The following is a 12,751-nucleotide window of genomic DNA, read 5'->3' on the forward strand; positions in this document are numbered from 1 at the left end:
ACACACCCTTTTAGTGCTTCGCATGTTTCTCTGATCAAAGTTTCTTTTGTGCTTTTTAAAAGTGTACATTGATGGTTGCTAGGTGCTTTTTTAAAAAATTCTTTATACACTGTTTTTAAAGTGGAAACTTGCAAACCTTTAGAATAAAACGTTAAATCGATACCCTACTTTGCAGTTGGTGCAAAAGGACAACAGTGGCAGAACGGAATACAATACAGTGGTACCTCAGGTTACAGACGCTTCAGGTTACAGACTCCGCTAAACCAGAAATAGTACCTCAGGTTAAGTACTTTGCTCCAGGATGAGAACAGAAACCACGCAGCAGCGGGAGGCCCCATTAGCTAAAGTGGTACCTCAGGTTAAGAACAGTTTCAGGTTAAGAACGGACCTCCAGAATGAATTAAGTTCTTAACCCAAGGTACCACTGTTTCTGAGAATACAAGACAGGTCTTTTCTTGTTGCCTAAACCAGGCTCCCCCGGCCTGCAGGCTTCTGATGGAAGCTGTAATCCAAAACATCTGGAAGGTACCGGCTTGGAAAGCGGGGGTGCCAACTCCTGGGGGCTGAGGCTTCTCCTGAATATTTTTGGGGTGAGGGCCAGCAGTGCCGGAGCAAGTTGATCGGGCGCCTAGGGTGGCGTGTGTGCCCTGCGCCCAGAAGCGGGGCCAGCCAGGGTAGGACACTCCGCAGGGGCTCCAAGGATTCTTCCTGCCTCCTCCCACTCAGCCACCCTACAGCTGAGGGGGAAGCAAGTGGGCAGACCGTTTGGGGCAGAGGAAAACCTGCAGGCACCCAAACCACCGCGTCACTCCCAGGAGAGATGTGTGGCTCAGGCGTGCTGCAGGCCCCGCAGTGAGTGCCGCCGGGCATTTTGTCAGCCCCCTCAGTGGTGAAACCTGGGGCGGCCCACCCCCACCACACACCCCTTCCTCCGGTCAGGCCCCCCAATGTCCAAAAAGCATGGAGGTGAACTGCGGAGCCCTGGCTCCTCCTAAATATCCTGACATCATGTGTACCCCATCATCCTCGCAAGCTGGCACCTCTGTGGAGGCTTGGCCTAAAGAAACACAGCCCCAAACATCACTTTCAGTCCTGTTGCAGATTTGAGCTCCTGACAACATGTGTGTTAACTGTGCAAAAGCAGAACTACAGTGAAGAAATAGTGCGATTGCTTCACTGCATGTCAGACTTTGTGACTCAGGGCCAAATTAGAAGTGACGTTAGTTCCGTGAATGTAGTGAACGTGCACTTTTAAAAAATATGGTAAAAAATATGGAGGAAATCTGGTTCACCTCAACTTGCTTGCTTCATCCAGGCAGAATCAGAAATCCCCCTACTCATTTGTCATGCCTCAGCTTGCAAGAGAGAGGAATACCAACTTTTACTTAAACTGGCAAACATTCAGCTCAAGGGTAATGACCTTTCTGCCACTGATTCTGCAGAAAATCGAACAGAACCAGGCTACAGAAGAATCTGGCACCAGAATCCATTTGATTCTGGGGAAACCTAGGTTCAAGTTTCGGTTTTGCCGTGAAACTCTCTCAGCCTAACCTACCTCTCAGAGTTTTTGAGGGAGATAAAATGGAATAGTCCCCATTACACTTTCTTGAATTTCTTTGAAGACGGGCAGGAATGTAAATGTAAAATATATATTTTGATGGGCAGTGTGGTATAAAACTGATATAGTATTCTCTGGTTAAAGTGATGTCTGGTGATGTTGTTTTTTAAAAATGTAGGTAGCTCTCAGAAGATGTACTTTAGATTTTAGTCTGTAAGAGGCCGCAGGTTCCAAGGCAAGACTTAAACCTCCAGGGTATTTGGGGCAGACTTATATGACAAAACATGTCCTTAATGAACCTTAATCCTATTAATAGGATTGTCAGGGTAGATTTGTCATTGAAAAGATGTTTTCATCCATGAGTCCTATGGCTTGCTCATAAGTGGAACTCTATTGCTGGAATGCTAAAGGGGCATTGAAAGTCACTTAGCGCGGGATTTGAAATATATAGGGACTCTCCCCACTAAATTTCCTCCCTGGTTTACATGGCTGTTTTGCAAGCAAATGTGTGTACATCAGATGTATGCCCAACCTCTGCAGTCCATGAACAGTGGCCATAATGACTAGCAGCTATCAATCACTGTATCCTCCACAAATTTATCTAATCCTATTTTAAAGTCATCTAAGACGGTGGCAATCACTATCTCTTGCTGAAGCAAATTCTATAGTCTATGCACTATGCGAAGAAGTACTTACTATTGCCAGACTCGAATCAGTCAACATTCAGCTTCATTATAAAACAGGGAGGGGAAATCATCTGTCTGCTCGGTTTGCCCATAGCTATGCCCAAGAAGGTCGGCGGTTCGAATCCCCGCGACAGGGTGAGCTCCCGTTGCTCGGTCCCTGCTCCTGCCAACCTAGCAGTTCGAAAGCACATCAAAGTGCAAGTAGATAAATAGGTACCGCTCTGGCGGGAAGGTAAACGGTGTTTCCGTGCGCTGCTCTGGTTTGCCAGAAGCGGCTTAGCCATGCTGGCCACATGACAAATGCCGGCTCCCTCGGCCAGTAAAGTGAGATGAGCAGCGCAACCCCAGACTTGTCCACGACTGGACTTATTGGTCAGATGTCCCTTTACCTTTACCTTTTTATGCCCAAGACTGCCTCTGCTGCTGCATCAGAAGGTGGGCTGGGGCTGGGTAACTTGAATACCTTGGTTCAAGTCCAACCCTCCAGAGCAGAAGAAGAGAAGAAGAAGAGTTTGGATTTGATATCCCGCTTTATCACTCCCCTTCAGGAGTCTCAAAGCAGCTAACAGTCTCCTTTCCCTTCCTCCCCCACAACAAACACTCTGTGAGGTGAATGAGGCTGAGAGACTTCAGAGAAGTGTGACTGGCCCAAGGTCACCCTCTTCTGCCTGCATCCCAACTTGTCAATATCCTTCTTAAATTGTGGAGCCCAAGTCAGAATAGAGTGGGACTATTACTCAGGGCAATCTTAAGCATATCCGGCGCTGTGGTTCAAAGATTCCTCTGGTGCCCCACCTCCTTTCCCAGAGTTGGCAACCTTTCCCCAAGCCTCTGCGGGGATCGCTCTCCTCCCACGGAGGCTTGGGAAGGAAGCTGCATGCCCGCCAGCCATATGGTTGATGGGGCACAGCTGATAGGCGTCCAGGGAAAGGGGAGGCCACCGGCAAAGCCGCACAGCTCCCCCACTCGCTGGGGCACCCCGAGAGGGCAGCGCCCTGGTGCAGTGCTCCAGTAAGCCCAGCAGGAAAGACGGACACTAGACTTCTGACCAGGACACTAGACTTCTGACCAGGACACTAGACTTCTGCTGATGCAGCCTAGAATAGCATTCGCTTCTTTTTTGCTGCTGCATCCCACCGTTGACTGATGTTAAGCTTGTGGTCTACTAAGACCCCTAGATCCTTTTCACAGGTATAACACTGTGAACTGCAGAATGAAGGCACTGGGGCACAGGCAGTTCTTTGTTGCAGTGCAATGTGGTTGAGATTCTTGCATTGCAGGGGGTTGGCTCTTGGTTTCTCTCCCAGCTCTACGGTTCTATGTGGTGAGGAAGGACCCGGACAACCTGAAAAACATGAGGGCAATGTTCCTTGAACAGAGGGCCAGGACTCATCCGTGGGCCTTGAGGCATTTTCAGATGGGTCTTAGTACCACAGTCTGACCAGTGACCCCTCACCTGCTTGACCAACCCCTTGGCCTTGTTATAGGCATTGGTTAGACCAATGTGGTTGGGAGCCACCAATGTCCCAAGGCTGAGGGAGGGAGGAAGTTCTCCCTCCTCTGAGGGGAAAGGGGAAAAGGAGGTCTGGTGTGGTATTGGTGTTGGGAGTAGTGTACAAGCTGAGTGAGAATGGAATAAGAAAATACAGGAGATAGGTATTAGTACTTTGAAAGGCTTGTAGGTGTAAGGAAGAGCATCAGGATCAGTAAAAAATATATATATATCGCAGAATCAAATAAAATGAGGAGGCGGAATCACAATGCCTCCTTAGCACAAGGAAAGTGGAGCTATGGAACTCCTTGCCACATGCAAAATGCTCTGGCAAAGAACGTAGCAATTTCCACAGGTGGATTAGGTATTGGTAGAGAAGGATGTAATTGTCAGCTGATTATGCCAAACTCTGCCTCCTTCTGTCACCATTTCATGACTGGTGGACCCAGGTAATTTCCAGGCATCTCGTGGGCTCTGGGGGTAGGAATTTTGAGAACCTCTGATGGAGGGGATCACAGATTTCCCTTCTGGTGAAGGTCGGGGGTGAAATAACTGGATGTGGGTCTACTTAGGGCTCCTCAGAAAAGAGATATGAGACTTTATACAGGCCCAAGAGGATTTTATTTCTTACTGAATCTGTTTAATTGACCTATATGTGTTAGCCAGGCCAGCATAATGAATGGTTAGGCAAGAAAAGCAGTTCAGTAGCTGCAGTGCCACCTAGTGGTGGAGGTTAGTTTATTTACCACCCATAATCGTGTAGAAAAATCTTTTGCTGAAAAGGTCTGAACAGCAGCCATTTACATTTGCTTGGATGCATGAATTGCTACTTGTTAGTTTGTATTATTTATGGATCATCTTCCAATGGAAACTTGCTCAAGGAAGGGGAACTGACATTCTTTTATCCTCATCTGTTTTGGTTTGTTTGTTTAGTTATAGTGATAAGCCCCATAAAGTAACACAATTCATTAGAAACACGTAACAAACCACTAAAGAATAATTACTGACAGCAGCAAAACAACAGTAATCAGGTCCTTCCTCCTCCAGCTGCTTGCTGAAAAAGATACATCTTTAACTGAAGGCCCAAACGACATTCCTTGTGCTGAGAAGGCAGCACAGGCCGGTCAATATGTTCTGACAACTGTTCTTTTAAAAAATGTATTGTGGTTGAGATGCATGACAAAAAGAACTAAGGGCTACAGAAAGAGAGCGGGTAATAGTGATGTTCAGTCACCGAAAGACATTCAAAATAGGATGCCAGGCAGCTAGGGGAGTGGGGTGGGGAGAAATTTGATTTGGTTCATATTTAAAGGTGAATCTACCTGATTTCCAGTTTATGGAACAATGTGCAAACTGAAGCACAGCCATCCCTTAAATTCTTACGTTTCCGAATTTTGCAGTGCCAAATGATGTGTACAAAAATGCATAAACAAGAGCAAATTGTGCATTGAAATGCATATGTTAGTGGAAATGACATATAAGGATGCATTATTCAGGGGGAAGTGCTTTACTTGGACAAAATTGCAAGAAAAATGTTTATAGTAGAAGAAATTCGCAGTCAAATGCTGATGAATTTTCATAATAACTGTTTAAAAAGAAAAAAAGGAAACTGAACTCAAGAGTGGAAAAATGAGAGGCTGAGAGAAACTGAAATTGACCAATCTGCCCATCCCTAGATGCAACCCAGTCCTATGCAGGCTAATTCAGAAGTTAGTCCCAATGGGCTAACTCTAATGTAAGTTTGTTCACTGTATTTCCTATGGCATTGTTTCCTATATATCTACTGTAATGCCTTCTTGATGGGACCAGTCCTTTCTTCAGACAATGGCCATTTTGTTTAGATTTTTTTATGTGATGGACCCAGGCTTTCTACGTACAGGATTTGTTTTTTTAAAAAAACCACACAGTTCACCCATCAAAGATAAGCATTAATGCTTCATTAAATCTCCAGAACGAACGCTGACAGCAGCTAAAGGCCAACAGGAATAAGCATCAATGCTGTCAGCAGGAGGTGTTTCAGAATGTAAGATGGGATCGTGCATCTGAATAAAAGTAGGAGCAAATGAATGAATGAATGAATGAATGAGTGTGCACACAGTGCATGAATAGGCACAACCCTTCAGGAGCAGAATGGGTTGGCCAGCTACTTAACCAGTTATTTACTCACATATTTATTCTTGGTAGACAAAAGCCCAGTGCATTGTTCTGCTTTAGCATTTGCGAACCACAATATTCAGGAACGAGGGTGTCACCTGATACTTTGGTGTTTGCATTGAAATAAATGAGGAAAGTGCATATGTGTCAGGGGTTCAGAAGGAGAGACACAGGAGGGGGAGCAAATGGAGAGTGAGGAGGAGGAGTACGAGGGGGGCGCAGGCAGTGACAGTGGCCAGAGTTATTCCACAAGCCTCTCTAGCGAATCGGAGGACTCACAGAAGGGAGCGCCGGTGGCCAGAGCGAGGGGGGTTCCAGGGGGGAAGCCCCAGGAGGAAGGGGCCAGCGGGGAGTCCCTGAGCAGCAGTTGGAGATCAGGACCAGCGTCTCCACCAGAGCGCAGTGGGGAGGGGGAGTCCCAGGAGTCGGGACCAGTGTCCTCACCACCAGAGGGAGGAGAGGAGTCAGGTTTGGCAACGCCCACATCAGGAAGCGGAGAAACGGTCAGAAGGAAAGTCACCGGCTGGGCACGCGCGCCAAGTTCAAATGTACAGGAGCGCGGCACAGCGGGGAGCCCGGGAAGGGAGCCAGGTCCTAAAGCCCGCCAGAGGGAGGGACAAGACTCAGGGGGCTCAGCGTCAGAGGAGTCCAGGAAGGAGGAAACCCCAGAGGGCAGAAGGACCCAGCGAAGGAAAGAACAGCGTAGGAGGTGGAGCCGGGCTAGAATCTTAAACTGGTGTGGGTGGAGCAGTGAGTCAGAGGGGACTTAGCCGGTCTAGCGTCAAGACGTGGGTCTGCGCGCCCAGAGCTTTGAAATGGAAACTAAACTTCAATAAAGACTTTTGTACATTATATCCACCGGGCGTTGGTCCTCTGTGAGCTGGGATCTAGAGGCAGACCTGACAATATGTATAGGCAACAGCATATGCATAGGTAATTGCTTCATACAATAGATAGATCAGGGAATTGTAAGAAGGTATACATCTGAATCCATATCTGAGTCTAGGAAGGAGAAGGAGGAGGAGGAGGAGGAGGAGGAGGAGGAGGAGACTATTTATATCCTGCCGATCTGAATGTGTTGCCCCAGCCACTCTGGGCAGCTTCCAACATAATGAAAACATAATTAAGCATTAAAAATTAACAAAATCCCTATACAGGGTTGCCTTCAGATGTCTTCTAAAGGTTGTTTAGTTACTTATCTCCTTGGTTAGGAGGTCACATTACTCCATACCCTCCAATATTTCTCCAATGAAAATAAGGGCATCCTAAGGAAAAATGGGACATTCCAGGATCAAATCAGAAACCGGGATGGCGTCTATAAGTCCAGAACTGTCCCTGGAAAATAGTGACACTTGGAGGGCCTGTATTGCTATTAATGATTTGTTTTATATCACTGTAGACTGGCTTGACGAAAAGTGGTAAAGGTAAAGGTAAAGGGACCCTGATCATTAGGTCCAGTCGTGACCGACTCTGGAGTTGCGGTGCTCATCTCGCTTTATTGGCCGAAGGAGCCGGCGTACAGCTTCCAGGTCATGTGGCCAGCATGACTATGCTGCTTCTGGTGAACCAGAGCAGCACATGGAAACGCCATTTACCTTCCCGCCGGAGCGGTACCTATTTATCTACTTGCACTTTTGACATGCTTTTGAACTGCTGGGTTGGCAGGAGCAGGGACCAAGCAATGGGAGCTCACCCCGTTGCAGGGATTCGAACCGCCGACCTTCTGATCGTCAAGTCCTAGGCTCTGTGGTTTAACCCACAGCGCCACCCGCCCCCTGTTATAAAACAAGCAAACCAACCAACCCATGAGAGTAGATGGAGTTTCCTGCTCAGCATCTGACCCTTTTCCAAGTTTAGTGTGATTAGGGTGGAAGGATTCACAATACCAACTGTGCCCTGTTTGTGACTTTCTTGGGGAGTTTGGCTAGTAGCTACTGCTGACAGGTGAACGCTAGACCAGAGGTATTGTTGTCCAAACCCAACAGGTCAGTCCTTGCATTCTTGTAGTCTGGAGTAACTGCCATGATTAACTGTGTCTTATGAGAATATAACCTCGTTTATATAGTGTGAAAGTATGTTCCTATCGAGCAGGTGGTGAAACAACGAATCTGTCAAATGAAAAGGGAGGTGACCCATGCCTGTTAGCTTTCTTAAGAGAGAACAGGTTCACCTTTGGCACACACAATAAAAGGCAATTGAGTAGGCCAGATTTTACATTTCTGGGTGATTTTATTGTTCATTATTTCACCCTTCTGACTGTAACGAAAAAGCATGTCTGGCATGAATATGATGTAGTGGAAAAAAATATGTATGAATGGATAGTAAAGGCTGACTTGGAATGAAAGAGTTGGTCAGAAAAAGTGACTCATGGTGCTTCTAATTTAGCACTGTGGAGCAGGCAGCTTGGGAGGACTTAAAAGCGGCTGAGTTCAGAACGAGCCACTGCCATCTTACCACCATTCATTAGACCTGGAGCTCAAGGCAAAAGACATTTCAGTGGCAATTAAATTATATCTCCCCCCGCCTTCAGCTTTCACTTGGCAAATGGCTGAACAGAGCAACTCCATGTCTCAGGGTCCTTACGGCTAATCGGTGTTCCTGTAACAGTCAGGACGCAAGGGTTTGCTGCCAGGAAATCCTGGCTCAGTTCATGCCACATGTGACAGACTTCTCCCTCCAACCAGTTCTGCCAGTGGTTGACTCACTACAAATCCTTATCCTGAAGGTCTTGTTTATATCTGTAAGTTAAATGTAACAGTGTGCAGCGGCTCTGCATGCAATCCAAGTCACAAGTCAAATCAGAGTGCCTTGAGGTGTCATTGTTTTGAATGCTAAGGTTGAATCAGGATGTTAGCAAGGTGTCCCAGGTCAAGAGTAGCAACATCCTCTCGGCCTGCAAAGCCTCATTTGTCGCCCCCACACACGAAATGCTGCAGAGGTGTTTCCTATCATCTATCATCTATCTATCTACCGGTATCTATCTATATCTATCTATCTATCTATCTATCTATCTATCTATCTATCTATCTATCTATCTATATCTATCTATCTATCTATCTATCTATCTATCTATCTATCTATCTCTATCTATCTATCTATCTATCTATCTATCTATCTATCTATCTATCTATCATCTATCTATCTCTATCTATCTACAGTGGTGCCTTGCAAGACGAAATTAATCCGTTCCGTGAGGCTCTTCGTATAGCGGTTTTTTCGTCTTGCGAAGCAAGCCCATTGACAGCTTAGCGGATTAGTGCTATTAGCGGTTTAGCGGCTTTTAGTGATCAGCTGTTAATCGGCTTAGCGGCTTAGGAAAAGGGGGGGAAAGGGGGGGAACCCTCAGGAACTCACAAGACATTTTCGTCTTGCAAAGCAAGCCCATAGGGAAATTCATTTTGCGAAGCACCTCCAAAACGGAAAACCCTTTCATCTAGCGGGTTTTCCGTCTTGCGAGGTGTTCATCTTGCAGGGCACCACTGTATCTCTATCTATCTATATCTATCTATCTATGTCTATCTATCATCTATCTATCCATCTATCTATCATCTATCTCTATCTATCTATCTATCTATCTATCTATCTATCTATCTATCTATCTATCATCTATCTATCTATCTATCTATCTATCTATCTATCTATCTAATCTATCATCTACAGTGGTACCACTGTTCTTGAATGTAATCCATTCTGGAAGACTATTCAAGTTCCGAAACGTTTGAAAACCGAAACATTAAGTGGTACCTGAAAATTCAACTGAGAAAATTGAAAAACACGCAGCGGAAGCCATTTGATTTCTGAGGCGTGTTTGAAAACGGAAGCATTTACCTCCGGGTTTTCAGCACTCAGGTTCCGAAATGTTTGTCAACAGAGACATTCGAGAACCAAGGTACCACTGTATCTATCTATCTAAAGGCAAAACCAAGCTGACCATAAGGGGAATGGCCTGTTGCTGTTTGAGCGAGGAGCAGGAAAGAGAGAGTGGAGCAGGAAGACGGATAGCTCTTAGCCTTTAATCAGAGGAAATTATTTTGCCAGGGCCCTCCAATCACTGTGCATTAGGGCAGGGACCTTGATGGGAAAACGTTCGTGTGTGCTTGTTAGAAACTTATGGTGAACCAGGCAGTGTCCTTTTTCTCAGAGGCTCCCATCACTTTCCATTTTTATTACCAACAAATCAGCTTTATTTTTATGCTGTTTTTTCTTATTGCTCTTTTTCGTTTCATTTGTTTGTGCCATTTGTGTGTGTGTGTGTGTGTGTGTTGAAGAGTATTTGTAGTACGGTGTTTACTAGTGCTATTTTTTTCATAGAAAAAGAGGTGCCAGAACTCCCCATGAACGGCTCCCTTGTTGGCAATGGCACCCACCTGAGAGGTGCCAGAACTAGGAGAGAGAGAGAAGAGGGGTTTTCTTCCGCCTCTTTCCCTCACGGCCCTTAGAGAGACCCTTTGCCATAGCCTGAGCAAGGATTTTACTGGCTTAGCCTTCTAATGCATGGAGGGCTTTGGGAGGGGAAGGAAAGAGGCAATTGACCGAAGATGCATTGCCCAGGGCTGCAGCTGAAAATTTTTAGACCCCCCCCCCCTTCTTAGATGGTGATGTGTATTATTTTTATTACTTGAAAATGTGGTGAGCTAACATGGCTACACCAGAAGGTGCTCCCAATCATTATGACCAGGGATGCCAACTTGAATAAAGTATGGGTAGGGGACCCCCCCCCCGGTATAATGATCACAATACATGGGGCACGCATGTCGTTTGAATGGTAATCCCCATCAAATATTTTACTGGGGGGGGGCTGAAGGGACCTTGGCCCCTAGAAGTTGGCTCCTATGATTATAACGACAGGGGCACTGGACTTCTGCCCCCAAACCCTACCCTGCCCCAACAGCAGAATTAGCAAATTTGTTGTGCAGAAAAAAAGAGTTGCACGTCATGGCGGGGGTACATAGCTGTCAACCTTCCCTTTTTTGGCAGGAAATTCCCTTATTCCAGTGCCGTTTCCCGCTGCTTCCCGCTGCTATCCCAGATTTTTAGACATCCCATAGTCTGTCCCCGGGACAGGTGAGGCTGCTGATCCCTTATTTTCAAATCTGAAAGTTGACCTATGCAGGGGAAGTCCTGCTCACTCTGAACAGGGCTGAATATTTGTTTTTGCAACTGCGGCAATGGCTGCATTGCTAACTGGGCATAGAAATATTACAACGTTTTTGTGAAATATAAGAATCCAAAATTCCTTGTCCTTCTTCCTTGTTGGCACCTGTCCGTCTTGAGAGACAATGGAAGGGTGTACCATTGGTCAAACTGTTGGAGAGCTACAGAGCCTCCCATGGCTGTGGAGGCCAGTACAAGAGAGACATGTTTTATTGCAGCTGGGGCAGATGAAGGAGTCTGGGTTTGCTGTTAGCATGGTGTTTCTTCTCTCAGCAGTCATTCCTCCTCTGGTCACTGCTGCAGATACGCAGGCCGACTATCTGTCTCCAGGCACTGTGGTCGTCTGCAAGGTATTTGAACACAGAACCAGGCACAATGAGAAAACAGGAAATAAAAGAGTTATAGCAATTGCTATTTTCCCCCCTGTCTGAACTTACAAGCATTACAGGAAGTTTTTATTGGCGCGCGATTGAGATTATTATGGGATAATTTAAATTTAAGTTCTCCCTGCAGAACATGCTCATCACTTCTTCTACTTATATTCCTTTCCTGTTCCCTTTCCCTCCTTGCTCAGAGCGAATTAGATGAGAATCAGATCCAGATGGCTGGGGACGACGTGGGCTTGCCGGAAGACCTCCAGAAAATGGTGGCGGAAGATCAAGTAGAGGAAGAAGACAAGGATTCTATACTCGGGCAACTTCAGAACATCCAGAACATGGACATGGATCAAATCAAAGAAAAGGCCCAAGCCACCTTCACTGATATTAAACAGGCAGCTGGGGAGAAGTGTTCTGTAATGTAAATAGAGACATTTACAAGATCTGTATACAAATACCCCATAGAAATGGAAGGCTGTGGCTGTGGCAGCTACTCACTCTCTACCCCTCCACGAGGAAAGATGTGTGTGTGTGTCCCCCCAAAAAGAAAAAAATCTGGTAAATAATAAGGGTATGTGTGCTGACATATGATGGTGGAGGCAGAGGGAGCCCAACGTCGCAGGTAAATATCCAAACCTAAAGCAGCAATTGCAAATGTTGTTGTTTAGTCATTTAGTCATGTCCGACTCTTTGTGACCCCATGGACCAGAGCACGCCAGGCACTCCTGTCTTCCACTGCCTCCCACAGTTTGGTCCAACTCATGTTGGTAGCTTCGAGAACACTATCCAACCATCTCGTTCTCTATCGTCCCCTTCTCCTTGTGCCCTCCATCTTTCCCAACATCAGGGTCTCTTCTCATGAGGTGGCCAAAGTATTGGAACCTCAGCTTCACGATCTGTCCTTCCAGTGAGCACTCAGGGCTAATTTCCTTCAGAATGGAGAGGTTTAATCTTCTTGCAGTCCATGGGACTCTCAAGAGTCTCCTCTCTTTAGATTTTAGTATTTGCAATTGCAAATACACTTGCTCATATAGGTCCCTGCCAACGCCCACCATGGTGTCAGGTTCTAAATTATGTGGCAAGAGCCACTTGTGAATGGAAGTATTCTCAACTGCTTAAAATTATTTTGCTTTGCAGGATTGAAGAGGAATATGGTAGTTCACACCTTGGGTTATTAGAACAGACTTTCCTAGATAAAAAAATATTAGAGTTGGGGTGTTTCTATTCTACACGAGGACTTTGCTGAGCAGAAGATATTCCTATTATATTCCAGTGGGGGCAGTGATGTCATAGAGTAGCGTTGCCGTTCCATCTGCCCCATCCCAGCATG

General features: G+C 46.1%; 1 protein-coding gene across 2 annotated transcripts in view; it reads left to right on the top strand.

Annotated features, from left to right (window-relative positions):
- CPLX4 (complexin 4) overlaps positions 1-12,141 on the top strand; it is a 29,714-nt gene extending 17,573 nt beyond the window's left edge. The window contains exons 3-4 of one of the 2 annotated variants that reach the window (XM_083702975.1): positions 8,421-8,549; positions 11,619-12,141. In XM_083702975.1, the coding sequence (XP_083559101.1) occupies positions 8,421-8,549; positions 11,619-11,846 (357 nt within the window). In that variant the 3' untranslated portion in view covers positions 11,847-12,141. The remainder of the gene's footprint in view (positions 1-8,420; positions 8,550-11,618) is intronic. The other variant, XM_083702976.1, reaches the window with a different exon arrangement.
- The last annotated feature ends 610 nt before the right edge of the window (positions 12,142-12,751 follow it).

This window comes from Podarcis gaigeae (genome assembly GCF_964106915.1).
Source record: "Podarcis gaigeae genome assembly, chromosome: 11".
NCBI lineage: Eukaryota > Metazoa > Chordata > Lepidosauria > Squamata > Lacertidae > Podarcis > Podarcis gaigeae.